The sequence below is a fragment of the Enhydra lutris genome, unplaced genomic scaffold, assembly GCF_002288905.1.
Source record: "Enhydra lutris kenyoni isolate GAN:26980312 unplaced genomic scaffold, ASM228890v2 scaffoldscaffold15, whole genome shotgun sequence".
Lineage (NCBI taxonomy): Eukaryota > Metazoa > Chordata > Mammalia > Carnivora > Mustelidae > Enhydra > Enhydra lutris.
The window spans coordinates 29,455,592-29,482,558 of NW_019154099.1; the positions used below are offsets into that span (position 1 = coordinate 29,455,592).

The 26,967-nt window shown below is 41.5% G+C and overlaps 1 protein-coding gene across 1 annotated transcript in view; it reads right to left on the reverse strand.

Annotated features, from left to right (window-relative positions):
* Window positions 1-26,967, reverse strand: part of LOC111147079 (Kruppel like factor 12) — a 450,202-nt gene that overhangs the window by 36,650 nt on the left and 386,585 nt on the right. Inside the window, exon 7 of the mRNA XM_022502963.1 lies at window positions 23,296-23,358. Within this exon, the coding sequence (XP_022358671.1) occupies window positions 23,296-23,358 (63 nt within the window). The remainder of the gene's footprint in view (window positions 1-23,295; window positions 23,359-26,967) is intronic.

Sequence of the window (26,967 nt, forward strand, 5' to 3'; positions counted from 1 at the left end):
AAGACCTGTGACCTGTTTGTGTGCTCCCGAAGTAACAAGAAGCCTCCCCACCTTTGAGAGTTGCCAGGTAAACCCGCTGAAGCCTTATCACAGATAGTTTAGAACGAATCACGGCATGCCTCCGTTAGTGTTATTAAATGAGTTCAATTCCTGATTTATTGTTTCAAAGCAACTAGTCGGACTTTCTTTGCCAAATGTTCTTTTATCTCAAGAAGCAGGAATCAGGGAAAGCGTTCTCGAAACACCCTCTCTGAGTCCTGAGGGGAAAGCATTTTGTGCTCTAGCATATGTCTAAGTGTGAGAGCCTCTGTAGCGTATCAGCGTGTGGGCAGACTTTTAGGAAAACGCAGGAAAAACAGCAGAGCAATCTGCTCTGACAGACAGTACAACTTATGTATGAAAAGCCTCCCCAGTGCTAATGCGATTTACACATCCATAAGACAGGCCTAAAAATTCCAGGAGCAAAGGCAAAACATAAGGCATAAAATGGGACGCGGTCTCAAGTGCTAACAACATTTTTACATATCCCATTTTTTTTTAAAGTTTATAATAACTCCTTCCATTCCTATAGCATCTTTCCTCCGAGAAGTTAAACTTCCTCTAAAGATGTTTTATTTGTCTGTAATGTTCCAATTCATCCTGACAATGTCTCCTTGGAACGGAGAGCAACTTGACTGCATCATACAGGAGAGAAAAACCGAAGGGCCATGAGGCAGCCTGCAGGACTGGTTCCTGCCCCCCGCGGCGGGGGGGGGGGGGTAGCTATCGGCCAAAGAGCCGCAAGAGTTCGGGTTTGTTGGTCAGATGGAACCATGGTTTCAAAGCCTTAAACTCTCATTTCATTGTTGGACAAGAACTTTGCTTTCAGATTTCCAAATAACAGTAAAGACTTCTACTGCATTCCCCTGGATCCCAATTATTCTTATGGTTCTTTCTTTCTCTCTCTCTCTCTCTCTTTTAAAGACTTTCTTTATTTATTTGTCAGAGAGAGAAAGAGCACACAAGCAGGGGGAGCAGCAGGCTGACGGAGATGAGTAAAGGAGCTCAATGCGGGACTTGATCCTAGGACCCTGTGATCATGACCTGAGCCAAAGGCAGATGCTTAACTGACTGAGTCACCCAGGCGCCCCATATTCTTATGGTTCTTAGGCCAACAACACACTCTCTCTTAACTCCACAGCAGGTATCTTAAGTCCCATTCCAGAAAAGTTTCAGAGCCTCGGCATCATTATTTTGAATTATTTCAGTTTCAAGTATGTAAGGGTAATCTAACAACGCTATAATTCGCCTCTTTGACCCCCCAGTTATAAATTTCATTTATCAACAGCTCCATTGTTCTCTGTGGTTGGCTTTAAAACAATAAATTAGAAATCGAAATTTATAGAAAATGAACTTATGCTAGGCAAAACACCGCTCTGATCTCTTAAATATTCCAGGTTTAGTTTTAACAAACTTCTGGAAGAAGATGTCGCCATGAGGTTGGTCACTTACTGAGTGAGTTTCACAAGCATTTACCAAGCACCTCCCATGTGAGAGCACAGCACAAGGCTCTAGGGAGGCCGGGAGGAAGGCGCTGTCCATCCCTGCTCTCGTCTGTCACACATCCAACACAGGCTATCAAGGGACAAGACACGTCACATTCCTGCAGCCACTTACACTGACCTTTTAAGAGAGGGTGGAAAGCCTATCGATACGGTGATAGAAGAAAAAAATGACGGAAGTAAAGGCCAGTGTTTATTATTTCAGATTCTTGCTCTAGGCATTAGACTAGGGGAAGATTCCTGAATATTTAGGGCATTCTGTGGAACATGCATAATTTTTCACTTGAAAAAGCAGAACATTCTAAAGAACTGAACCAAATCTCTTAAATTATTTGCTAGCTCTAGTCCAGTCAAATCTGAGTTCAAAAGAGAGGGTGTGTATAGATTTCAGTCTCTACTCCGAGCAGGACAAATGGGAATTTTCTGTGCCCTGAACTTTTTGGTATTTAAATCATAACAACGAACAATAGCGAATATTTACGGAGCAACCGAATGTTTGCCAGATACTCGGTTGAATCTTTCACATGTATCATCTTATTTAGTTCTTTCCACACTCTAAGAGGATAGCATTGTCGTTCCCATTTTACAGATGAGTAAAATAAAGCTTAGGCAGATTAAGTACCCTTAAAATGAGTAAGTCAAACAGTAGATTGTTAGCAATACCAACCCTCTTAGCAGTGAGGATACGGAAGGGTAGGACGTATACTTCTGAATGAGAACTCAAGTAGTACAATCAGATATTTCCTAGAAGGAGACATTTCAGCCAGGAGAGACAAGAGTCAGCTCTCCCTGTGAGGAACTCAGTATGGCTCAGCTTCGCACTGCGCCCAGGGGTGACTATTTTTCACTTCTTTCACACCACCCTCTTAATAAGTCAGGGAGACTCACGGTTTAGGTGCATTCTCCTCAGCATAAGGAAAAAAGTTAGCCATTAGCCCCATCCTTCCTCTGCTGTTTTGTTCTCTAAGAAAAGCCCGTATGGTTCCTTTAGTTTCTCCACTTATAAATGAGAAAACTCCCTAGATAGGAGGCAGGCAGGAGCACGTTACATTTTCAGTGGACTGAGGACATCAGCCTTATTTGATAGCAGATTCCTCTTTCTTCAGCTCCAGCTGCATGTTGTTTCCAGAATCTGAGTCTAAAATCTGAGCGACTTCAAAGGGGACTATTCCTCTCTGAATTACAAGCCGCAGGTGGCAGGTGTTGTTACCATGACTCACGCTCGCAGAATATTGGCAGAAGGGTTTACCATGACTTTCCTCAGGATCGACTTGTTTTATGTAGAGTCTTAAATTCTGTTGTCCGATCAGTGCTATCTTCTATAAAATAGACTACTGTTTTAAGATCCTGAAAGCACTAGAGAATTTGGCTTTGCTTAAAGACTTCCGACATGATTATGTAACAATTTCAATATTGTATTTAGAAATCAAGAGGGGAAAAAATGTACCAGAAGGAGTGTCTCCTCATTCGATTCAAGTTACATGGAAACTTACTTTGAAATGGCTTCTAAAAAAAACTACCAAAGGATAGAGCGTGCGTATTACGTGGTTTGCAGAGATTTTACATGCGTCTGGGAAAGGCTGATCCAGAAACACATTTGAAAAATTGTTTTGGTGGGATGCCTGGGTGGCTCAGTTGGTTGGACGACTGCTTTCGGCTCAGGTCATGATCCCGGAGTTCCGGGATCGAGTCCCGCATGGGGCTCCCAGCTCCACGGGGAGTCTGCTTCTCCCTCTGACCTTCTCCTCGTTCATGCTCTCTCTCACTGCCTCTCTCTCAAATAAATAAATAAAATCTTTAAAAAAAAAAAAAAGAAAGAAAAATTGTTCTGGTAACAGCTTGCTTCAGAGCCACCAATAATTTCCTAATAATCACCTTTTTAAAAAGTTCCTCTGTGACAATGAGAAAAAAACCAAGGTGGTTTCTAAGAAAGTTGTGGTGTTCAAGAAAAGGAGAGAATTCATGACTAGAAAGTACATCGAGAGTTCTTCTAACTCACTAATTCCTTGAGGCAGAATTGTATTTCAAGCATTGCAGAGAGAAAATCAATCTACACCTTTAAAAAGGTTTTGAAAAGCCATTTCAAGAACCCTACTAACCTCTCTTGTTGATCTGGAAACTTCTTTTCGCCATCTACAGATACGCTTCCTTACTTCAAACAAATCCAAATACCAAGATCTAAGGCGTCTCTGTACTGAAATAAAATAGACCTGGCTTGTCTGCTTTTAAATTCTCCTTCCAGAAATAATAATTCAGCTCTAACTTTGGGCAGCAGGGGCGAGGGTGATCCAGGGATAAATTTGGAATCAGAAGATTGAGATATGCCAGCTCTGTTGCACGGAGGTTGCGTTGCCTAGCACGAATCCCTGAATCTCTATTTTGGACCCTTCATTTCATCCCGGACAAAATGGGATCAATACAACCTGATGTTAATGTCCCAAAGGTTGGTTGTGAATTTCCCAGGAGAGAATGGCTGAAATAGGATTTTAAAAGAATAGATGCATGGCCCTTCTGATAGGGAACTCTTCCAGGCAGGTTTTTATAGAACCCGTTTTGGCAAACCAGTGGGAGGAGTGGAGAATGGGTGGAAGGGGGCTGGGTGGTGGACACCTTGGAGCCCAGGTCCGCCCCACGGGAGTTGGTCTAGTGCAGGGAGGGGTGGGGGCAGCACTGGTGAGCCACTCCAGAGCAGGGGACACAGGAAGAACGGCTGTGGGGCCGCAGGGGCGGGAGTGAATGCGTAGAAGAACAAGGTCAGTAAGGAAAGGAGAAGCCAAGTCCACCTTGGGTGAGCCTGACACCAGCAAGGTCACCACCTGCAAAATCTGTATTAGAAGATGAAGAAATAAAACTACAGGGTGAGACACAGATGCAAATTACAAATACAGATAACAGATATGCACGCAGAGGTGAATGTGTGTGTCCCTCTACTTTAATATCTGAGCTCGTTATTTTCTGAGTGTCGCTGGTTGAGTTCACCTTCAATGAGGGTTCATTCTTCAGAAATGAAGAAATGCTGATACTCATGCATCCTGGTGTTAAATCCTGAGATGCCGGTGCCCCTAGAGGTACAGATCTTCTAGCCTTAGCCGGCTACATCCTCTGGACCAAGGCCTGCTAATATAATCAGTCATTTTTTATGAGTACCTACAATGATAGCTGTTATTTATTGATTCGAATAAACAACTTATTCATGTATTCCTTATGAGAAGTTGCAGTTAATGCATCTGTATTCATTTCAAAAATATGGCTCCTTCCCATAAATCATCTATAATGGGTGGGGTTATTTTTATGCATGTGCTCTTTGACCCCTGGGGACATAAGGGAATAGAGAATGCCTAGTGCAAATGCATATTCCCTTAAAGGATATTTTCTTGTAGGAAACAAGAACTCCTACCCAGCTATGCGTAAGGAATCACGAAGTTGTGAAACAACTCACCAGGAATGGGACTCTCTCAACACCTACAGAGTAGGCGCTGGTTTTCTTCCTCCAGTGTAGGAAATCATGCGACATGGAGGTCGAATGGAATGAGGGCTGAAGAATATATTCTAACCGATATAACTATAATCATGCATATTTACAAATACTAAATGTAATTATTATATCCCCAGTACATATCCAAAAAAAGATCATGTTAAACCCAGATTGTGACAAGGACTGGTTTCATAGTTTGCGAAAGCATCGTGTGCGAGAATTACTATATTTCACTAAGCCAAAGTACCAAGTGTGAAAATGAAAAAGAAAATGCTCCTTTTTCGACATTTGTTATCATGCCGCACATCATTTTTACCTCTCAAGGACAGTAATGTCCTACTAAGGATGTAGCAGATGCTGCCTTTACCAGTTAAAGGGTTGTTACTGGAGGCACCTGGGTGGCTCAGTGGGTTAAGCCTCTGCCTCTGGCTCAGGTCATGATCCCAGGGTCCTGGGATCAGTGGGGAGCCTGCTTCCCCCTCTCTCTCTGCCTGCCTCTCTGCCTACTTGTGATCTCTCTGTCAAATAAATAAATAAAATCTTTTTTAAAAAATGTCATTACTGAATGACGCCTTCAGAAGGGGTCTCTAAACCCAGGGAGAAAGAAGCATGGTAGCACCACTTCACAGTGGAGTAGCATCAGGTTGGTAACAATCCACAGATGAAACCAACAAACAAAAATACTGCATCACCACAACTAGGTGTGTGTATGTGTACACAGGCAAACAATGATGGGATTCTACTAGTTCAGTTATTTTTCAAGTTATATACATGGGAAACCACACGGAAGGGGCAAAAGCAATGGAGATCAGACACATTTCTTTAAAACTGATAAATGAAGTTTAAAAATGTAAATAACTTGTACTCATGAATTCCATGACCTCGAACGATGTTAATGCTGAAGGCCTACACAGGAGGCAATATCTAAATGTTAAGTTAGTGACTGAAAACCCTACCTATGACAAAGAGGTGACATTCTCTTTACAAAAGACCAACACACACAGCCGCAGCATACCTGCTAACTCATTCATGACTTCGAACTTCTCCTGTAAAGACAGAAGTTCCTTGAGGGTACCTTTATATTCCCAGTATTATACACAACTGAATCAATAACAGTGAAAAATGCTAGGGCTTGGTGCAGAGTAGGTGCTCAAAACAGGTCAGACTTCCAATGACAGACTATCTTAATATCTTAATAGAGCAAATTTTGGAAAACCTGTTAAAATATTCCAGAAAGTCTTCTACAAGAATTTGAATACTTCAGTTTAAATGCATGTCCCATCCCTTCTAGTCTTCCTTCTTCAAACATTTCTTGAGTGCCCACTATGTATGGGCCAGGATTTTTGCAAGGTAATGGGGACTTGGAGCCCAAAAGAGAAAGGCGCGTGCACATGCACACGCACACATATGCACACTCAAGTGCTGTGATAGAAATACTTGATAGGGACCCGAAGAGGAAGCCATACGTCATCAGCAAAAAAGGTGGGGGGTTAAGTTGCAAACAAGACTGTTTTCATTAAAGGACATTATACAAAAGGAGATGGAACTTTGAAGAACATCAACGTTTAAAGGGAGGTAAAGGAAGAGGAATGAAAAGAAGGAACACAGCAGAGACATCAAGGTCAGTTTTATACATCATACTGGGGAATTCTATTCACCTAGGTCTCAATCTTGTTATCTGTAAAAAGGTCAAAACAAAACACTTTCTAGATATTAATGAGATAATTAACATTGGCTGTATATAAACTCTAGTCCTACATAAACTAGCTTTGCCACCTTCTCAAAATAATAATAATCCGTATTTCTTGAGTCTGCGAAACACTGTCCTTTAGAGCTTAATATGTATTAGCGCATTTACTCCTGACAAGAGCCATGGGACAGGGATTAATAGCAAGCCTTACTTTGTAGGTTAGGAAATCGAGGCACAGAGATATTAACTAATTTGCCGAGGGTTATAGAGGGAATATGTGGTCACTGAAATACGAAAACCAGCTGGCTGATTCCTTAATCTCTCTTCTGCTTCTCCTCATTTTAAAGGTTAAGATAATAGTATGTTTTAGGACATCTCACAGCATGGTTATGAGGAATAAAATGAAAGGATACGTATGCAACTGTGTGAAGCTGTAAGAAGCTCAGGAATAAAAAATATCACAGAAAGGTGGTTCTACCAAAGTACACTGTCCGTTTCCTGAGGAAATCAGACTTCGCTGTTTCCCTTTGGAGAGAAGTGTTAAAAATGAGGAGTTTGTGGAGAATCACTTTGGAGACCTCCCTCTACCACCAGAGGATGAATTATTTACCAGCAATATAACCAGGGATGCCTGGGAGCAAATTATTGATTTCAGTGCCCCTTTCTAATTCCATAGCTGGTTCCCTCTGTCAGGAGGTGGCACATAACCCACATGAGGCAAAGTCAGACACAAATGACGTTTGGATGATTGTCCTTGAGGAACTGGGTAATTAGGAATTGGCATTTTAATAAAAATAATAGCTGACATATATGACCCTGCTCTGCCCAGACCTTTAACCTGAATTAACACAATGAAGTTTCAATCTGCTGAGCTCTGGGAAAGAGATATTTTTGTTGTATTTTACCTCAGTGGAAAATGGTGGTGAGGATGATGACTCCTCAAGCCAAATAGCCAATAAATGTAGCAGACAGAATTTGAACTAGCATCCCCCTGATCCCAAAGCCTCTGCTTTTTCCACTGAGCGCCCTGGACTTCTATTTTTTTTTTTTTTTTTAATATTTATTCACCCCAGGTCAGTTTTAAAGCTCTTAAAAATTACTGGAGAACAGAAATCTACACTGAGTACCTCAGAGGCTCCATCTCCCTCTGTGGCCAATTACACCACAAGATTTGCTTTGATGGGCATTTCCTACAGAGTAAACAATCTTCCCTTATTTTCATCAGGAGGCACTTTTGGATGTGTGCTTTGGGACCCCGGGCCCATGGCTGCTATGATCGTGGGGAGGTCCAGCTTCTCAGCTCTTAGGAGATAGACGATTTAACTTTTTCTACCGACATGGATTGACATTTTGCCCAGCGCCACTTAAAATTCAGTACCTGTTGAGCCAACTAACAGATTAAAGAGAAAAAGATATTTATTCTCTGTTCAACTGAGAATGTCATATGCCTTAATCCCGTTAAACCACAGACCCCGCATTTAAATCTTGTTCCAAATCCTATTTCCAGAGTTGTGATGTTTGTGGATGCCTGTGTCTTTGAAGGCATGGTAATAAAAACTAGAAGATTGATTTTCAAATCCATCAATATACACAAGAAACAAAAAAGCCATCGAATTAGCACATCCAAAGGACAAAGAATTAAAAAAAAAAAAAATTACCCACACAAAGCCCATCCAGGAGGTGACCCTTTTTTATTGGACTAATTACAAGGAAATATAAAAGGGCAAGCTTTTATTAATCAAGCTCTTTTCACTCAGCCATGAAGAACTGCTAGGCAGGAAGAAAGCAAAGAGACAGGGTGTTAATGCAAGCCTGATAATTAAATTCAGAATCGAGTGGATCAGAAGGAAGGGCATATATGGAAAAGTCAGGTGGAGGTAAGAATTGGAACCCTAATCCCTTATAATATCATATGGTTTGTGGAAACAAGAGAAAAGGAAAGCCATCAAATATAGATTTTTAAAGCATCAATAAGGAGGCTACATTTAAGACAAAAGTGAACAGTGAAAATAATACCACTGAGGCATTCTGTAACGTCTTGCCTTCCAGGGCATAAGGAGCTTTCCTACATAATCTCTTCCATTTATTTTCATATCATTCTTGTGAAATGTATAGGCAAGAGCAGACATGAGGGACTCAATCTTGCCCCAGCTCACATAATTAGAGAGTGACAGAACAGGTCCCAAATCTCTGAAATTCAGGTCGGCATTCTACCATTATCCTTCAAACATTTCGTTGAATGTCATAATTATAATCACAAACAGAAAGTGTAGAAATGATGTAACCAAGGCTTCAAGATGTTTCTAACGTGAAAAAATTCTTGTTGCCCTCTGAATCTGAGTATTTCCCCTCGTTTTAAAATACTAACTAAGGAGGGGCGCCTGGGTGGCTCAGTGGGTTAAAGCCTCTGCCTTCGGATCAGGTCATGATCCCAGAGTCCTGGGATCGAGCCCCGCATCGGGCTCTCTGCTCAGCAGGGAGCCTGCTTCCTCCCCTCTCTCTCTGCCTGCCCCTCTGCCTACTTGTGATCTCTGTCTGTCAAATAAATTAAAAAAAAAAAAAAATACTAACTAAGGAATGGGAAACAGCCATGAAAAAGGGAAGGGGGAACCCCCCAAAGTCCAGAGATCGAAGTTCTGATCTTAGCTTAAATTCACTGTGCAAACTAAGCCTCAACCCGGGCCTCGGTGTTCCCATCATCAAAATGAGGAGGTTGAAGGAGATGATTTATTTTGTGGATCGGTAGATATGCTCGAGCCTGCCGTGCCACGCCCTGAGCTGGCAGCCAGGAAATGATGGTCCTCACGATGGGAGAGGGGGTGGTTCTCCCTCTGGAGATGACAAGGTTGGAAGATCATCACACGCATACACACATGAAATGGTGACCATAAATCGTGACGAGGGTGATAATCTGGTTCACAGAGTGGTACAGGGTCGGACAGGAAGAGGCTGACAGACTCGGGGGCTGGGGGGAAGACTGCACTGAGGAGAATTCTTAAGCTGAGCCTTTCAGAATTGGTTTTCTTGGTGAACAAGGTATTTTTGGAAAACACACATTCAGTGTGGCTGGAACGCAGGGTCCACAGGGGTGGGGAAACAGGAAAAGAGTCGTCTTGCAAAACACTTCATGAGCTATGCTAAGGGCTTGGGACTTTGGAACAATGACAAGGTCCAGCGGACTTGTGAAGAGAAGAGCAACAACCTTTCCATTTACAGACATCATTGCAGGCATGACAAAGACTGCATATGGGCAGGGCAGAAGGAATCTGAATCCAAAGGGACTGGTTAGGCACACGGATTAGTATTTTGGGCAAGAGATGATAAGCCAGTGTTAGGATGAAGAGCCAACATTGCCAAGAAATATTTAGGAGGAGGAATGCTAGTTTGGGTAATCAAATGGATGTTGGTTCTGACAGAGTGGGAGTGACTATGAGGCTTCTGGCGTAGACGGGAAATAGGCAGAAAACTGGGCTTGGAGAACAAACACATTCTTTTCCAGTGCTGGTCTGGAAAAGTCAGGGTACCTGGTGTTTTGCAAAAAAGATGCCTTCATGTATTAAGATCTGTTTATTTAGCTGGGGTCAGATGCCTCACCAAGAAGCTCTGGACTGGATACTGGGGCAGGTGGCCTTTTATGAGGGGCGGCTGACAGGATGAGAGGTGGGGCGAACATATGGACTAGAATGTAACCGAGGCGCCCACCCCTGACCGGGCTGCCTTAGATGCAATTCCACAGCTTCAGTCTGACTGACCTGGGGGTATCTGCAGCTCAACCTCTCTTTGTAGAATATCAACCAGTTGATATTCTACAAAAATTTTTAACTTCAGATTTTCTTCACCTCAAAAACTCTGCTGTCCCTCATCATCAAATACAGACACACACACAGACCCCTCAGGAAATAGCATTCCTATGCCAGTGGTGTCCACATCTGTACCTACAGACTTGCCTTTTTCTTCAAGATCTTGGCAACAAAAAGCTCAGACAAACACTGGGTGTCATCTCTGATTTTCTCTTCCCCTCGTTTCCTTCTGTGAGCAATAAGCCGTTGACGCCGCCTTCAAAACATAACCTAACTTGATCTCTCTCTCTCCCCATGATACCACTCCAAACCACCATCATTTCTCCTCAACCACTCACTGCCCCAGCTTCCTTTCCTCATCCCCCTGCTTCTACTCTTGGAATTCTTTCTCCACAGAGCAGCCAGAGTGGGTCTTGAAAATATGGATCTGATCATTTCGTTCTCCTCCCATGGCTCTCAGTGCCCCCCAGACTGACTGGAGATTGTGTGCTTCTGACCTGGCCAAGCTCTCTGAGCTTATCTTGTTAGACCCACCCCTCACTCACTTTTTTATGTTCCTCGAAGGTTCCAAATTCGATCCCATCCTGGGGCCTTTGTTTCTAGCACCTGGAATAATTTCCCCCAGATCCTCATGCAGCTGGCTCTTTCTCACCCAGCTCCCAGCTTCCCTGTCACCTCCTCTTAAAGACTTCTTTCCGACCAAGCCCTTGAATGGCATTCCAGTCATCTCCACGAATATCCCTGTTGCATTTTCAGCAGTGTCCTCATCACTACCAGACACCTGCTGGTTGTCCGTCTCCCTCTACTACATGCTAACCTCCAGGAAGACAGAGGCCCTGCCTTGTCTTTTCAAATACAACATCCCCAGAGTGGAAGCAAGTGGCCAGGTCATTATGGCTGCCGTAATTTTATGGAAGGAAGGAACAAACAAATGAATGAAAATATTCTGGCAAAATGACGCTACTGAATTAAAATAAATAATAATTTCTGGCAATTTCAGAAATGTCCAGATATGTAAAAGTGATACGGAAAGTAAATACTTAAATTGCAGCTTAAAAGTGAATACAGGCTAAGAGAAAGGCAAAGACAGCAAGGCCCACCAGGGAGCTAAGCAGGGAACAGACTCCGCTAACGTGTGCTAAGGCGGCAAGAGGATTTAAAATAAACAGGGAACACGCTGATTGCTATCCTCATTCTCTAAAAGGTATTGCCAATATGTTCGGGTATTTTCTGGAAGCCCTTTTCCCCCTGAACACCATCATCACAATCATCAACCACATTCAATCAAGTTTCCCATTCAGGAGAAGAGAGAGGAGCAGACATGGAAATTCACACACATATTCTCTTCCTATTTTCACACCTTCCGGGGTCAGGTTCTGTGTTTCTTCAGTACTGCAGGAGGCATTCTTTTACACAGCTGACGCTGTGCGTAGTGCCCCCTGGGCTTGTGCACTAGGTAGTCCTGAAAAGAGGGAATCGCAAGCCCAGTGTGGCAGCACATTCCGGCTATCTAGGCTTCTTTTGGAGGGAAGCTTTTCTATTAAACCTGTCCTCACAGCATAATTTTTTTCAATGTCAGGGCTAGGTACAGTCAGTTCCTAAGAACCAAAATGAAAATGAGCCAAACTGCCTATTACTGAGACTGGTGCCGTGCTGGATTAGGTTTTAGCTTGACTTAGAGAGTCTCCGGCTCCCTTCTTCTGGATGATGTCCCCAAAACTTTCTGCTCTCATCTCAAAGGTTCCTCTCCTCACTATGCTTTCCCGACAGACAGGAGAGCCTCAGCCACAGGATTCAGTGAGAAGGTAGCCTTCCAGGAACTCCTGGTGTAACACTGGAGATAGTGTGGATTATGGGGGAAACACATTCTCTGTTAGGCTGGGTAATAATGACTCCTTCAAATAACTGAGATTGTATTGTATAGGAGGAAGATTTCTGATGACCTCACGTAAGATTTTATGACGGAAAACAAGGTTATCGTCTGCTGAAGTAGAAAAACCTACTAGGGTCAGCAATACTTCATAAGAAACATTGGCGCTCTACCAAGAGGGAAGGGGACAGAAGAGTCTAGTCCCACTGGGAGGGAGAGACTGAACCAACTGGCGGCATTTCGGTTTTATACTATTACATTAATACCTACTCTCCAGATCCTTCTCCCAGTATTCAGTGGTCTCAGAAATTACCAACTTCTACCTCTAGGTGGCAGCAATCTCCTTCTGTTCTCAACAGGGTCGCCTTTGGCTTTTGTTTCCCGCCTCCAACTCTTAATTCCACACTTCCTTCGCTTTCCCAAATAAATACTTCACAGCCTGTAAACTTTGGGGAAGATTACTGTAAGCTACTTTCACTGTAAGAAATCAGTCCATTCTTGCAGCTAAGCTACAGGGTTCTTCAAAGAGTACAAAATAATTCAGGTCTCAAGTGAAAAATAATAAAAAGCTATTTTCTTTCACCATACCTATCAACAGCAAACTCTAAGGAAAGCCATGTTTTTTCTTTAGAGTCTTCCGAGGAAAAAAGGCCAAGAACAGAGGAATGAGAAAATTGATGGAATTGGAGATATTTCAATTTTACAATAATGTTAATTTAATATTATGGGTGATTTTAAATCACTGTTTTTCAAAAGGATGTAATTTGACATGTCCCTTTACGAAGGCAGTCCAAATATACTGCAGGATGAGGAGAAAAGATTTAATGACCATACAAAACTGGTGACATACAGAGAGCTACCCTTCTGTTTATTTGGCCTTCACAGAAACTGGAGTAAACTGGTTCCATCTATATCCTACAAAGCTATGACTTCCGCTGAGGTGTAATGTGTGTTCTTTTCGGAGCACATATTTACCTCACATACTGAACCACAGGCCTACCCATGGATACTCACCTGTTCCGGGTTCTAAATTGTTAGGTTAAGAAGGACTCAAGAGAGCTGAAGTCAACTATAGCTTCATCTGAAGCTATAACAAATGCTGGGTGTGTCCGAGAACCAACCATTAGTAAAGATTCCTTTTATGAAAAGCTGAGATGTGGTTGTGGGCTAACATCTAGAGCTTAGGAAACACTTTCATTCAAGGTGATACTAAGAAGAGTACTGTCTCTTGCACTCTTCCCAAGATCTAATTTGAATAGTTTGGGTCAGACACCATTTATTCATTCATTTAATAGAAATACTGAAGTACGAGAAGCATACAGACTAATTTAGTGTAAGTGACAAATTTATACCGGAACCCAAGCTTGTTGACTGAAGTTTTTGTTGTTTCGTAGGAGGTTCCTCTGCTCTATTTTATGTATCTTATCACAATAACTATGTGTGTTTGGTTTTAAAGGCCACATCTTTAAATATGTAATTCAAAGTAGGATTTCTGATTGCTTCTTGGCCTTTTGGCTAAGATCAAGTGCAAAATAGGATTTCTGAGGAAATGGATGTTTTGTTTCCCTTAAAAGTTTTAAGGGAAAATGGGGATTATTTTGTTTTGGTTTAGAGATTTTATTTTTTTAAAGGGAGAAATAGAATGAGTGTGTGCGTGAGTGTGCACAAGTTGGGGGAGGGGCAGCGGAAGAAGCAGACACCCCACTGAGCATGGAGCTCCATGTGGAACTTGATCCCCGGGCTCTGGGATCATGATCTGACCCAAAGGCAGACGCTTGACTGACTGAGCCACCCAGGCGCCCTGGAGTCTATTTTGACTAAACATTGTTCTTATGATTTGGCCCCTCAGTAATCGCAAAGAAGACCTGAGACAAGCCACTTATTTTAGTGACTAATTGCAGATTATCTTTATCCAAACTATAAGAAAAGGTAGGTTCCAAGTAATGACATTAAAATTCATGAACTACCTTTTCATGGCAGTTCAGAATCGTAAGCTGACTCTGTGCTGCTAGTTTATGAAGCATAGTCTCCCCGTGATTGTGTAGGACCAGCCCCACCTCCTCTTTTGGGAAACCCACATTACATGTGGTCTTAATGGGATTGTAGACCAAGGCACCTTCCTCCCTCACGGACTGGGCACCTGGGCCAAGCTGAGTCCCATCAGACTCTGCCTCACTCCATTATGGTGTTGAGGAGGTGACGCCGAGGAGCTAGAGCTCAGTCATTGGAGGCTTATCCGATCCTGCTCCAGGACCCTGGGTGCTGTCCTGCTTCCCACGCTTCCTGAGGCCCAGCTCCACTGTTTTCCCTTTGACTTCGTAACCCACCTCCTGTCCTTTTCTACAAATGTATCTTTAGCTCAAGCTGGCCAGACTCAGTAACTTTCCATTACTTCTGACAAAGAAACTTGCCTGAAAAAGGAGACTAAACTGAGTGAAAATTCAAACAGAGGCAATGGCTATAAGTAGAAAGTAGAGAGTGGGTTTCAGCAGGGTCTGCAGCCCTCCAGCTACTTAGTACTTCTTTTTTTTTAAGATATTCCTTCCTTCCTTCCTTTCTTCCTTTCTTCCTTCCTTCCTCCCCTTCCTCCCTCCCTTCCTTTATTAAGAGCGCATGAGTTGGGGGTGGGGTGGAGAGGGAGAGAATCCCAAGCAGGCTCCCTGCTAAGCATGGAGGCCGTTGGTGGGGCTCGATCTCTTGACCCTGAGATTGTGACCTGGGCCGAAATCAAGAGGTGCTGAAATCAAGACTCCCACACTTAATGGACTGAGCCACCCAGGAACCACCCCAACCCCTCCCCAACGACTTCTTAACAATAGGCTTCATGGAGTACATGTGACTCAAACCGGTATGCTATTGGTAGACATTAGTTTTTGGATAAAGATATCACATACTATCTTATTGCCCTTTTAAAACTGATTAGAAGAAATATATTAATTATGAGGATACTGAGCCTACCTTAGGTAACCTAGTGCTGTACTAAGAAACATAATAAATAGCTAATTTTAAGGAAATTACTAGGAAACATTATGAAAATCTAGTGGTCAGCTGAGAAAAATCATAGTAAGGTGAGAATATATCGAAACTGCCCGTTCACTGTCCACATACAGAGAGGTCTCCATGACTAGAAAGATGACATTGCAAATACGACTGACAAATGAAAATCAAAATAGTACTGACACATCCAGCATTCTCACAGGGAAGTCCCCTTAAGATTTATTATCCTGAGCAGTATTCCCAACTTATTCAAGAACACATTACGATCTTCGATTGGGTCCCCATATTAGTCATTACATCTTTCAAATATGTATTCAGAAGACAACCATGATTAGCCAATTTTTCATTCCAAATATATTCACTGAAAAGTACTATGAAGGACTAAAAGGGAATGTAAAGCTTTTCTGGATGGCTCATACTGGTACTTTCAGAGACACATATTTTTTTCAAACAAGGAAACAGTTTTATTCGTGTTACTCATTAATGACTTCTACATACCCTTGTTCTTCACGTGTCCTTACAACACAACAATTACTTTCAAGTTCTACATCTGAACAGGTTTAACTGGGAGGGGAATGTGATAGAGTAAGGTACACTGCACAATTTAAACCTCTATAAAAAGCTATGGTTTAAGCAGCTTCCCCCAACAGAACTCATGATTCCAGACTGTGTAATTTTAAATATTCGTAACCAACCTAAAAAAAGTAACAATTATGTGAAAAATGTTATAAAGCCCCGGATTACAAACAACTCCTTTTTTTATTTCTCTTTTGCTTACTTTGGATTTAGTTTGCTCTTCTTTTTCTGGTTTCCGAACATGGAACCTTATTGAGTTCCTAACATGGATTACTTACTGGAGATCTTTCTTATTTTCTAATAAATATATTTGATACTATAAGTCTCCTTCTAAGCACTTCTCTTGATGCATTTCACAAATTTTGTTGTGTTTGCATTGTCATTGATGTAATATTTCCGAATTTCTCTTCAACTTTCTTCTGTGACCTCGTGTGCTAGCTACAAGTGTGTTGTTCAGTCTCCATGAATTTTTGGATTTTCCAAAGAAGTCCTTTTGAATACTAAACTAATATTTCTCGATCATGATAAAATTAGTTAATAAGGGGTGCCTGGCTGGCTCAGTTGGTAGAGCATGTGACTCATGATCTTGGAGTTATGAGTTCAAGTCCCACACTAGGGGGTAGAGATTACTTAAATTAAAAAAATCTTTAAAAAATTAAAAATAAAATGAGTTAATAAAACAGAGATGTTTTATTACATAATAGCGGTATACCTCACTATAGTGGGGGCAAGATCCCAGGAACCAACAAAGAGTAGATGACACACCCTGTTTGTTCTTCTCTAGGGTTTTCAGAAAGACAGGAAAGTGCTTTTGTGTCACATGTTGGTAAAAACAAAACACTCTTGGGTGCCTGGGTGGCTCAGAGGGTTAAGCCTCTGCCTTCGGCTCAAGTTGTGGTCCCAGAGTCCTGGGATCAGTCCCCACATCGGGCTCTCTGCTCAGCGGGGAGTCTGCTTCTCCTTCTCTCTCTGCCTGCTGCTCTGCCTACTTGTGCTCTCTCTCTGTCAAATAAATAAAATATTTAGAAAAAAAAAACAAAAAAAAACAAAACACTCTTCGACTTTTAATAGAAAAATGTCTCCTAAGTGGTGACCTTTATGGCTCAGCATGATTTATAGACCTAATTCTTCTACAATTAAGGAAATAATTGCAGAAAATAACTTTCTTTAATGCCCCCCCCCAATCATCTCTATTGTGACAGAAGCAATACTAGAGACAAAAATCAGCTGATACTGACAGGAATGTGAAACACTTTCATCATGAGGTTTCTTGCTGCTATTCTGGGTAATGGAGAATTCAGAAAAATGAGACCAAAGGTCTTTAATAAGGTCAATGGGAAAGATGGTATACAAGTTTCAAGTGCATATAATTGTCACCAAGCTATAAGGAGGTGGTGGAAGTAATTAAAGAATTTCATAGCTGAAACTGGATTATAACATACCAAAAGATGTGAATTTGGAGGGAATTAAAATGTAGCAACACCCTAGAGACACTTCTTTTCATTGTAATTCAGTATGAATACAGAGAACTTGCAAACTGGTTCACGATTACATGAACTACGGCCCATTTTCCGAATCTGTTCTCACACACTGGAGACAGCGTGCCACCAAACAAAATCTAAAGGCACCTGTGGTTACTTATTTGCCAACAAGTATGGATTAAAAAAACTCACAAGGTCAGGCAGGCCCTTCTGGGAACTAAAATTTACACATATTAATGTCCATACATATTATCCTAATTTTTGCCCTGTAAGTCAAGCAGCAAAGCGGTGGAATGCTCTGGTAATTAAAATAATATAATCAATATTATCTATAAATAATGAGCATGGAAGGATCCCTAAGATGCTGAGGAAGCTCTCTGGGAAGGAATAACTGCTGCATGGCGGAGTTGGCCGCAATGTCTTTGGTCGGGCCTCTCCTCTGTTTCCCTTCGCTCCCGGAGTCATACCAGTGTCATGGGAATTTCCCAGACAGAAGCCTTCTGCTTAACTAACTGGTAATGAATTAAGTGTCTTCCTCACTTAATCACTCGCATTTCTCTTGCTCCACCCATTGGTGGCACCTGCTGCCCACAGAAAGACCCCGGGACAGGACTGTAGAGCCCCGGGTTTATGCCCACGTCTGCCATTGTCACCGTGCTGTCTTTGGGCCTCCCATTCCACATGTGGAAAGTGAGACGCCGAACTAAACCTGATGATGCTTACATTTCCTTCAGCTCTGAAACGGATTCCTACATTTGGAAATGCTCTATCCCTCCCTAAAGGACCAGTTCTGCCTCGGCTTTCGGAGAGGTTTTGGATACCGACAACTTCGGTGCTTTCCTCTATTAAGGCAAAAGGTTTTAAACAAGAAGTGTTCTTATTTTTATGACAAAGATATAGTTATACCCTCAGAAAGATTCGGTGAAAATCACAGCTAACACTGGCAACCGTATACATTTAAATATCTGCGTTCACCGTAGCACTCTATAGCCGACAATAAAACATCACAGCGCAAGAAGGTTCCTCCTGCTTGCCACAAAAATTCGTGACACAGAACTTTGTCATGTCCAAATGCAAAATGTGATTCACATTCGGAATGTGTCATAATTTGCACAGTCACACTATTAAAACTGGAGCTTCCTGATGTATACAGCTACATAACATCTCGGGCATGTTGGTAAGAAATAAACCGTAACTGAGACGGGTGGCAGCAGCGTCCAACTGGTTGGGACAAATCACATCTATCTGACTGCTGATGATTCCTGTTAATAATACTGTATTTTCTATGTCATTATATAAATAGCCCATAAAATCTCTATTACGTCATGTCCACTACCACTCTTAACATAAGAGCCCCAGATGGATGTCTGGGGCTTAGCATAACCACCATGAGGACGATCACTCAAAAACGATAGCTACCCACCTCCTCTAAATCTTTGGGAATGGAGCAGGGGAGGGGGTGAAGCGAAGAGGAGAGAAGAAAGGGTGAAAAGTTAAAAATGAGCATTTACTGAGGTGTAGGTCTTCGGAATACTCTCACTGATCCTGGAAATTTCTGGCGCCTGAAATCGACTTCAGTTCAGAGATATTTCCCACCTACGCATACACACTAAACACAGGTTCCAGATCTCTACTACATGTTTGGGCATAAAACAACCAAAAGATGACAATGGAAACAACCGTTCTCTGTGGGATTGATAACGGAATATAACAGCTTCACACAGAAAGATCTGTGAAGAACAAAAGTCGATCTGCACATTCAATTCTAATAAAACTTGCCCCATTTCCCCTTAATGAAGCAACCCTACCCCCCACCGGCATTATTACATGCAAGAAAGAATGGTAAATGCTCTAAAAAAACTTTTGGTAGTTATCAGGATAAAGGAAGGTATGATTACCTCCGCTTAGGGTCAGTGGTGAAGGGAAGAGACAGATGTGCCCATGCAAGAGAGAATGGAATTCACATGCCAAGCCTCTAAGGCTTCATCAATCCTCAAATCGACAAATATTTCTCTAGTGGGGTGGCAAGAGGGGAGAGCCATTCTGAGGGACAGAGTTTATGTCCGGTTGGATTACTACCTTTGATTAACTGAATATTAAATGACTTGTACAATGAGCTCGTGCTCTTTACTGGGGGGCTAACGTATCCACCGTGAAGTTCTTTTTTTTTTTTTTTTTTAAGATTTTATTTATTTATCTGACAGACAGAGATCACAAGTAGGCAGAGAGGCAGGCAGAGAGGGGGTGGGGGAAGCAGGCTCCCTGCTGAGCAGAGAGCCCGACGCGGGCTCGACGCGGGGCTCGATCCCAGGACCCTGGAATCATGACCTGAGCCGAAGGCAGAGACTTTAACCCAGTAAGCCACCCAGGCGCCCCAACACCATGACATTCTTATTGACATTCTTTAATCCCTGGAAGTCAGCAGAGAGTTACAGCAAACCTGCCTCCATCCAAACGTCTGTCCCTCACATCCTGGCGCTTTCATCTCGTCCCTGGATAGGGATGTTTGTTACCAAATTTTCTTTCCATTCAAGCAGGTGTGTTTGCCTTGAACAGACATTCTTTTCTACATGTCACTTCAGTCCCAGAGAGAAGAGATGCTGCCACAGGAAGGAGGCCAGTGGCTGTGCCTCCCATATTAACATCATGCAGAGGAAAACACTACTTAAAATTTTAAACCACCTTTACTCAATAATGAACACTGGTTTCATAGATCAACCACAGACACTGACATTTACAACCTACCAATTGTCCTGCGTTTCCTATGCATAACTTATAAGTTCAAAGCTTTTCATGTTTTAGTCAAGCTTAATTGCTTTTGTGATAAACGGTATTTTTTAACTGATTGGATCATTTGCTAACCCAACTTTACAAAATCACCCAGGATCACACACAGACGGTGTCTGCAGATCTAACTCAAGCCAGAGCCATGCCGGTGTTGAATTTACCTTCTAATTCTATAAATTATCCCAAACTTCTCTTTGGGGAAGATCAACAGTCACTTCCCCTTTATCTCTATTGCCAGCACGAGTATTTAAAGTTTCCGAATTTCCAGAGCCAATCTTTCACAAAGAAATAGCAAGTGTTTATCACTTAACTGGATGTAGATGCTGGGTGAGTCACTGGCTTCCTCCTAGCCAGCTGATTTCTTTCCATGTACCAGCCTCATAGCATTTACTTAAAGAAAATTAGAGATGGTACATAGAATAGGAATCTTAACTAATTCATGACCAAATAAAGCACGTTTTAAATCCATATATGTTCCTACTAGACTCAATTTAGAAATGTCGCCGGTCCTTGTATATGAGCTTCAATAGATAATGGAAACAGTAACTCAATGCTCTGCTTTTCCTACTAATTCTGGGTCTTTGCTCAGAAACCTTCTCTGGGACAGATTTTCTTAAAGTTCTTTTCCTTTATACTTGTTCTCTTTCGCACTATCCACTTTCAAACTGGTCTAAAATAAAATTGGTAACATTTCCCTCTAATATAAGTATACCTTCTTAGTGCCTTACCCACATTTTATTACATATTATATGTTGTTTATATGATATGATACTGTGTGTTACATACGCGAACGTGGTATCTGTCTCTCTCTCTCACACATGCATACCCCTCCCTCACCTACAAGAGAGTGAGCCCCTTGAGGGCAGAAACCATGTTTTAATTTATCTTTCTAATCTAGTGCTTTTCACAGTGCCAGAGACTGTAAGTAAATGTTGCTGAATAAATAAAAGTTGAACTTTCTCAAGACTAGTAGTAAAAATCCTTTTTGTTTTTCATGGATACTTCTCTGGAGATAAAAATGGTTTAAACTTACTAGCCAAATAACATGCTATGAATTATGTAGGAACAAGCTACCATTACTCCAATACTTCAGGAAGGAAGAGTGAAGGAAAATATATTTCTTATTTATTCAGGGTTCCACACTGGCCACTGAGAAGTCGGTTGTTAGAAGGTGGATATGCTAAATGGCAATGTTGTACTCTGTTCATTAGCTGACGTCGCTCACTCGAGCATCTCATATTCTCTGTATGTTCTAAAGTTTCTTCGGTACAGTATGCCTTGTACTGAGAAAGAATATCAATCGGTACAGTCAAGAAAGGAGTTGCTTCTCCCTTTCCTTTTGTGTGATGGGTGTCAGCATTATTCTCTTAGCTTTTCAGGTGTGACAAGGGACAATATGTTTTAGTGACTGTGAGAAACCATGAAGGATGCCACTGCTTTTAGACAGTGTAGGAGCAAATGGCTATATTCTCTGTGCTCCATTTCCCCCTCTGTGAAAAAGAAAAGCATAATATTTAACAACATCACCAAGCTATTGTGAGGGTTAATTAGATTTAATGGGGGAAGGGAGGTGAGCTGATTACGCACTATTCAAATTCAAAGAGTCATTATTTTGTGTCTAAAAATAATCCTGATTTAGGAATAAAATTAATTTGGAAGCTCAATCTTTGGTAATCATCTTCCCGCACTTAAAAAAGAAAAAGCCATAGTTTTTAATCAAAAACCCATTCTAAGCACAATCCAATGAAGTACAAATGGAGATCTGTGAATTTCCATTCACTTTCCAAGTAATGCAGTGCACGGTTCATGTTTTTCTTTTTCTTTTCTTTCCTTTTTTGAAGATATGTGTGGAAAGGTTAATTTTTTGGCATGGAATAATATAAACAAATATGGTACGTTAATATTTTTGTTTGCTTCACATGAACATTTGTGAAACAGTTCAAACTACTTCTTCAAAGAATGAGTAGTTGATGTTTTTGTGACTGTAATAATTTTTCAGGTCATTTCTGTTAGTTCTATTTATTTACTTATTTATTTTCAAGAACTAGTCAATCAAGTATCTTTGACCCATGTCCCAATCCCTGGACGTCATGAATGTTACCTTCCATGGCAAAGTGGATTTTGCAGATATGATTAAGGATCTTGAGATAGGGAGATCATTTCAGGCTAACTAACTAATGGTGGGCCTGAGATGCGATCCCAAGTGTCTTGGTAAAAGGAAGGCAGAAAGAGATCTGACTACGAAGGAAGGAGACAATGTGGTGATATCAGAAGCAGAGGGAGATAGGCATGTGATGTGGGGCCATAAGTCAAGGACTGAGAACGGCCCCTGTAAGACAGAAAATGCCAGGAATGGATTCTCCCCTAGAACCTTCAAAAGGAATCAACCCAGCCGACACCTTGATTAAGCCTCAACAAGATACCTTATTGGTGTCTTAATTCTGACCTCCAAAACTTTAAGAGAATAAATGTGTGTTGTTTTAAGCCAAAAGAAAAAAGAAAAAAAGAGAGAAAGAAGAAAGGAAAACAAAAGGTCTTCATATGCACTAACTTAAGAAAGAAAACAGAGAGAGACAGACAGAGAAAGAGATAAAGAAAGAAGGAAAATTCCTAGATATTTGCGGCTAAGATGAGAAAAAAAATCATCTAAATAATAATCAAAATTTATAATAGATCAATTTACTACAAAAATCTTTACAAGAAATGGAAGTTGGCATCTGAGAAAAATTTCTGTTGTTGCCTAAATCTCACTAAAAACTTATAAAAGCTTCAAAAAAAAAAAAAAAAGAAAGAAACATTCTTTAAAAATAATATAACAGTGGATAATCCTGGAAAATATGTCATATCTGTTAGGAGAAAAATGTTGCCTCAGTTTTTGGTGAGTAAAGGTCTTTGGCCGAGAAGGAACTTTATTGCTTCCATTTAGAACTTTCCAAAGGAAAGGGAGACTATGTAATTTGGTTAGTTGAAGTGTACTCTCTACAGAGAAGCAGAAATAATTCTCTCTTGTTTTAACATTACCCAATTAAAATTTCCCGTAAGACTTACAAATTTTTATAACTTAGACGGTATACTCACCAAGCAAACTTCTGATTATTCATTCGATTTCCCCGGACCCTTGATACTGGGGACGGATGTACCCTATAGGTAGATGAGAATAATCCAGTCATTAAAAAAAGCACATTCCCAATTACAAATGAACAAATTAAAAAAAAAAAAGAAAAAAAAGACCTTGTTTGTAAACGATCTTTGTAAGTATGCTTAATATAGAAAGCCCCAGAACTTAATCACCTCTTAGTAAATGAACACAGTTAAATTCCTATGCACGCAAACCTGCAGTCTCTCTCCTTTTGTACCACATTTATTATTTATTTCTTTATTTATTTAAAGATTTTATTTATTTGACAGAGAGAGACAGAGAGAGTGAGAGAACACAAACAAGGGGAGTGGGAGAGGGAGAAGCAGGTTTCCCTTGGAGCAGGGAGCCTGATGCGGGGCTCTGTCCCAAGACCCTGGGACCATAACATGAGCAGAAGGCAGAGGCTTAAGGACCAAGCCACCCAGGCATCCTCCATTTGTACCACTTTTAACGTAACAATGGCTTGTCATAATGTTCACTGTGAAGAGCCCCAAGAGCCCCACCCCCAGTTTTAATCAAAGGACAGATTCATTCAGTCCAACACAAAGTTCCTGCCTAGCTAATCCTCGCAAGGTGCAGAAGTGGGTAAAAGTCATGTAAGGTGTGGTGTTTGCCTAGGATGAGGGTGAGCCCCTTCTGCCGCCTCTTCCCACCAGGGATACGAAGAGACAGCAAGCAAACCCTCCCTGAGTCAACGGCTGGATTACAAACCCTAAAAAAGTGAGCTAATGAAAAGAGCTCAGGATATGCTACCCCAGAATATGATACTTTGGCCTCAGGATTATTTTGAGTTGCAAACAAGTAAGAAACAGCAGGCAAAGGAGGAGCTCTCTACTTTCCCGTTATAGGCCAGAAAACCAGGACATGAACTTCCTTTCGTAAAAGCAAATTTTCCTTTGTAAAGGTGTCCCCCTCCCTCCACTTCCAAAACCAGTTAGAAGAGCACAACATACAACTCTTCACTCAGACATGGTACTGAGAGTAGTCTACATAAATAACACTTATCTATCATTAGATTCCCCTGTTTCCTGGTCACTTCCTACAATTCACCCCCTCTAGAAGCTCAAACCCCCCTTTTGACTATTCACTTTTCCATAATTTACACCCTTTGTTAAAATGGTATCTAAAACCACACTTTAACCACCCCTTTGAGTTACTCATCACTGAGCATGCCTGCAAAGTCTGCATATTGCATGTGTAATAAATGAGTTTTTCTCCCCCCTCTTGCTAATCTGTCTTTTGTCTGTTTGTTTGTTTATTTAGTCTTTTGTCAGTTTAATTTGCAGGCCCCCAGTGACAGAACCTGAGAAGATAAAAGAAAGGGGCTTTTTTTTTTTTTTTTTTTTTTTTTTTGGTTTGTTTGGTTTTTCTTCTGCTGCAGGAACTTCATCCAAATGTCCAGGAACAGAATCGGAGACTGGGGGAGGAAGGAAGGTGAACAGTTATTTCTAGCAGAAAAGCTTTCTAGATGTGATGCTCTGCCACTGGGCTTTGAGGAAGGCAGTCAATTCAAGAGGTTAGCTAAATAGCGGAGAAGTAAAAATTACATTGTCTTACAAGTTTCCGGGGTTAGAATCATCCATCAGAATAGTTTATATTTCCAAGCACTGCTGGTATCTTCCAATCAGGAGCTAGTTGCTGAACCTCCTCCCCTTTGTGGGTCACTAACTGGCAAGACAATATGTCCTACTTCCTGCTTCCTTGTGGCCAACTTCCTGCTTTGTTCTATCTTTACCGTAATTTGTGAGATCTAGGCAGTCTTTGGGCTTGCGGTATCGTTATGTCCCAAACACTTCTCTCATGTACAGGAAAGAAAACAGTCTTTGAGCCTTGTCAGAACCAAGAGCTCCAACATTCACTAGAACCCAGTCTTCCACAGTTGTTGAGCAAGTGAAAATCATTTCAAAAACAGATAATACCGTTCCAGCTCTGCAGAAGGGCTAAATGCAAACTTTCTGTAAATCCAGAGCCAGACTGCACTTTGCACTGGGAAGGCTTATTTCTTCCAACATCCCTTATTAACATTCTTTTCCTCACAGCGCTTCTCAATGGCTGCTGCAGCTGAGCCGCTCGGCACAGATTTTCTGCTCCGCATAGGGGAGGGGATGTTAATTATGCAGAAAGATGGAGAGAGGCCAGACAGCCCCTCTGGTGAACTGTCTCATTCAAGCACGGCTCACTTCCTGCTGTTTTGCAGCTACAAGGATCACCTGTTGGTCTTGGCATCTGGCCAAACTGGGGCCTAGCGGAAATGACAGACTCAGCTAGAAATGAAAGCCAGCTCATATTCCGGCACCCTAAATTGGGGAGAGAGGAAAAAAAAACATGCAATAGAAATGCAGAAGAATTATACAAAAGGTAGCAAGGCTCATTTTTTCTTCTCTTTCCTTATTTCTTTCAGTCTGTCTGCTTGAAATACAATCATCAAAATGGAATTATGAGCCAAAAAACATCTCCCCACTTAAATCTCCCTGACCCAAGGGACAATACAGGAAATCCTCTTAACTTTCCCTACAGTCTCACTCGGGTATCAGAGTCCTACCACCTAAATAAAGTTCTAAAGAGTATTAGCCTGAACACTTACAATTCTTTAATTCACTCCATATCCTTTCAATGTTTAGGTCTTGTATTCCTTCCTCCTTAACCTTCGTATTTCCATTCATCGTAATTCCACCAGGTGATGTTTGATAATGGAGGTATTCTCTTACTGATGCCTCTCATTCCATACATCAGTGGAGAAAAATGGGGCTGTTTAACTTATAATTACAATATCCTCTAGGTATTTGTATCTTGTAACACAATTTCATTGATCCATTGATCAAATACTGTAAGTAGGCAATTCCTACAATGGTTTAACAGTCTACAAAGAATTCCACGACTGCATGGATACGAACAAATAATTACAAGGTTTCCTAAATTAAAAGGGGAAAACAAGAAAGCTTTTTTTTTTCCCCCTTCTGAAAGGGGGTAAATTGGATAACCCGGAGCATACTTTATTCGATAAAGTAGACCATAAAGGTTTGCATTTCAGCTCCTCCCCCAATTTTATTTCTTCAAAAAGATATGCGGTGTTTTTGTGAGCTCGGGCTACGCTGGGGCACTTCTGGCCATTGCCTCCCTTCCTTCCACATATAGCAGCAGCCAGGCAGGTAGCAAAGTCAAAACCCCAGTAGAAACCACCGCCTAATCTGCATGTCATGCATTATTCATGACCTCCTGATTCCTGCACCTGCATCTGGGCAGGAAGCTTACAGGGAGTGTTCATTATGCTTCTCTTAGCCTCACACAGGCTCTATTACTGCTAAGCCACTTTGTTCTGTAACTAAGGGTTTCAGGCCTTAGTACTAACCGCTGGATATGGAAAGAAAAAAAAAAAAAAATCACCGCCCTAAAGAAAAGAGCAATTTGGGTTGTTGTGCAACACGCACTGAATCCTACAATGTGCTCTTCTGAGACTGACAGTGAGTGTCCGATGGAAATGCTCACATTGGGTGACTTACGTTACATGGAATAAAGGGAAGCTGTACCAGTAAGGCCACGTATACCAACTGTTCTCTTGACACGCGTTTCCTCATCTGAAGCACGCAGCATGTTTATAATTGTGCCCAGCA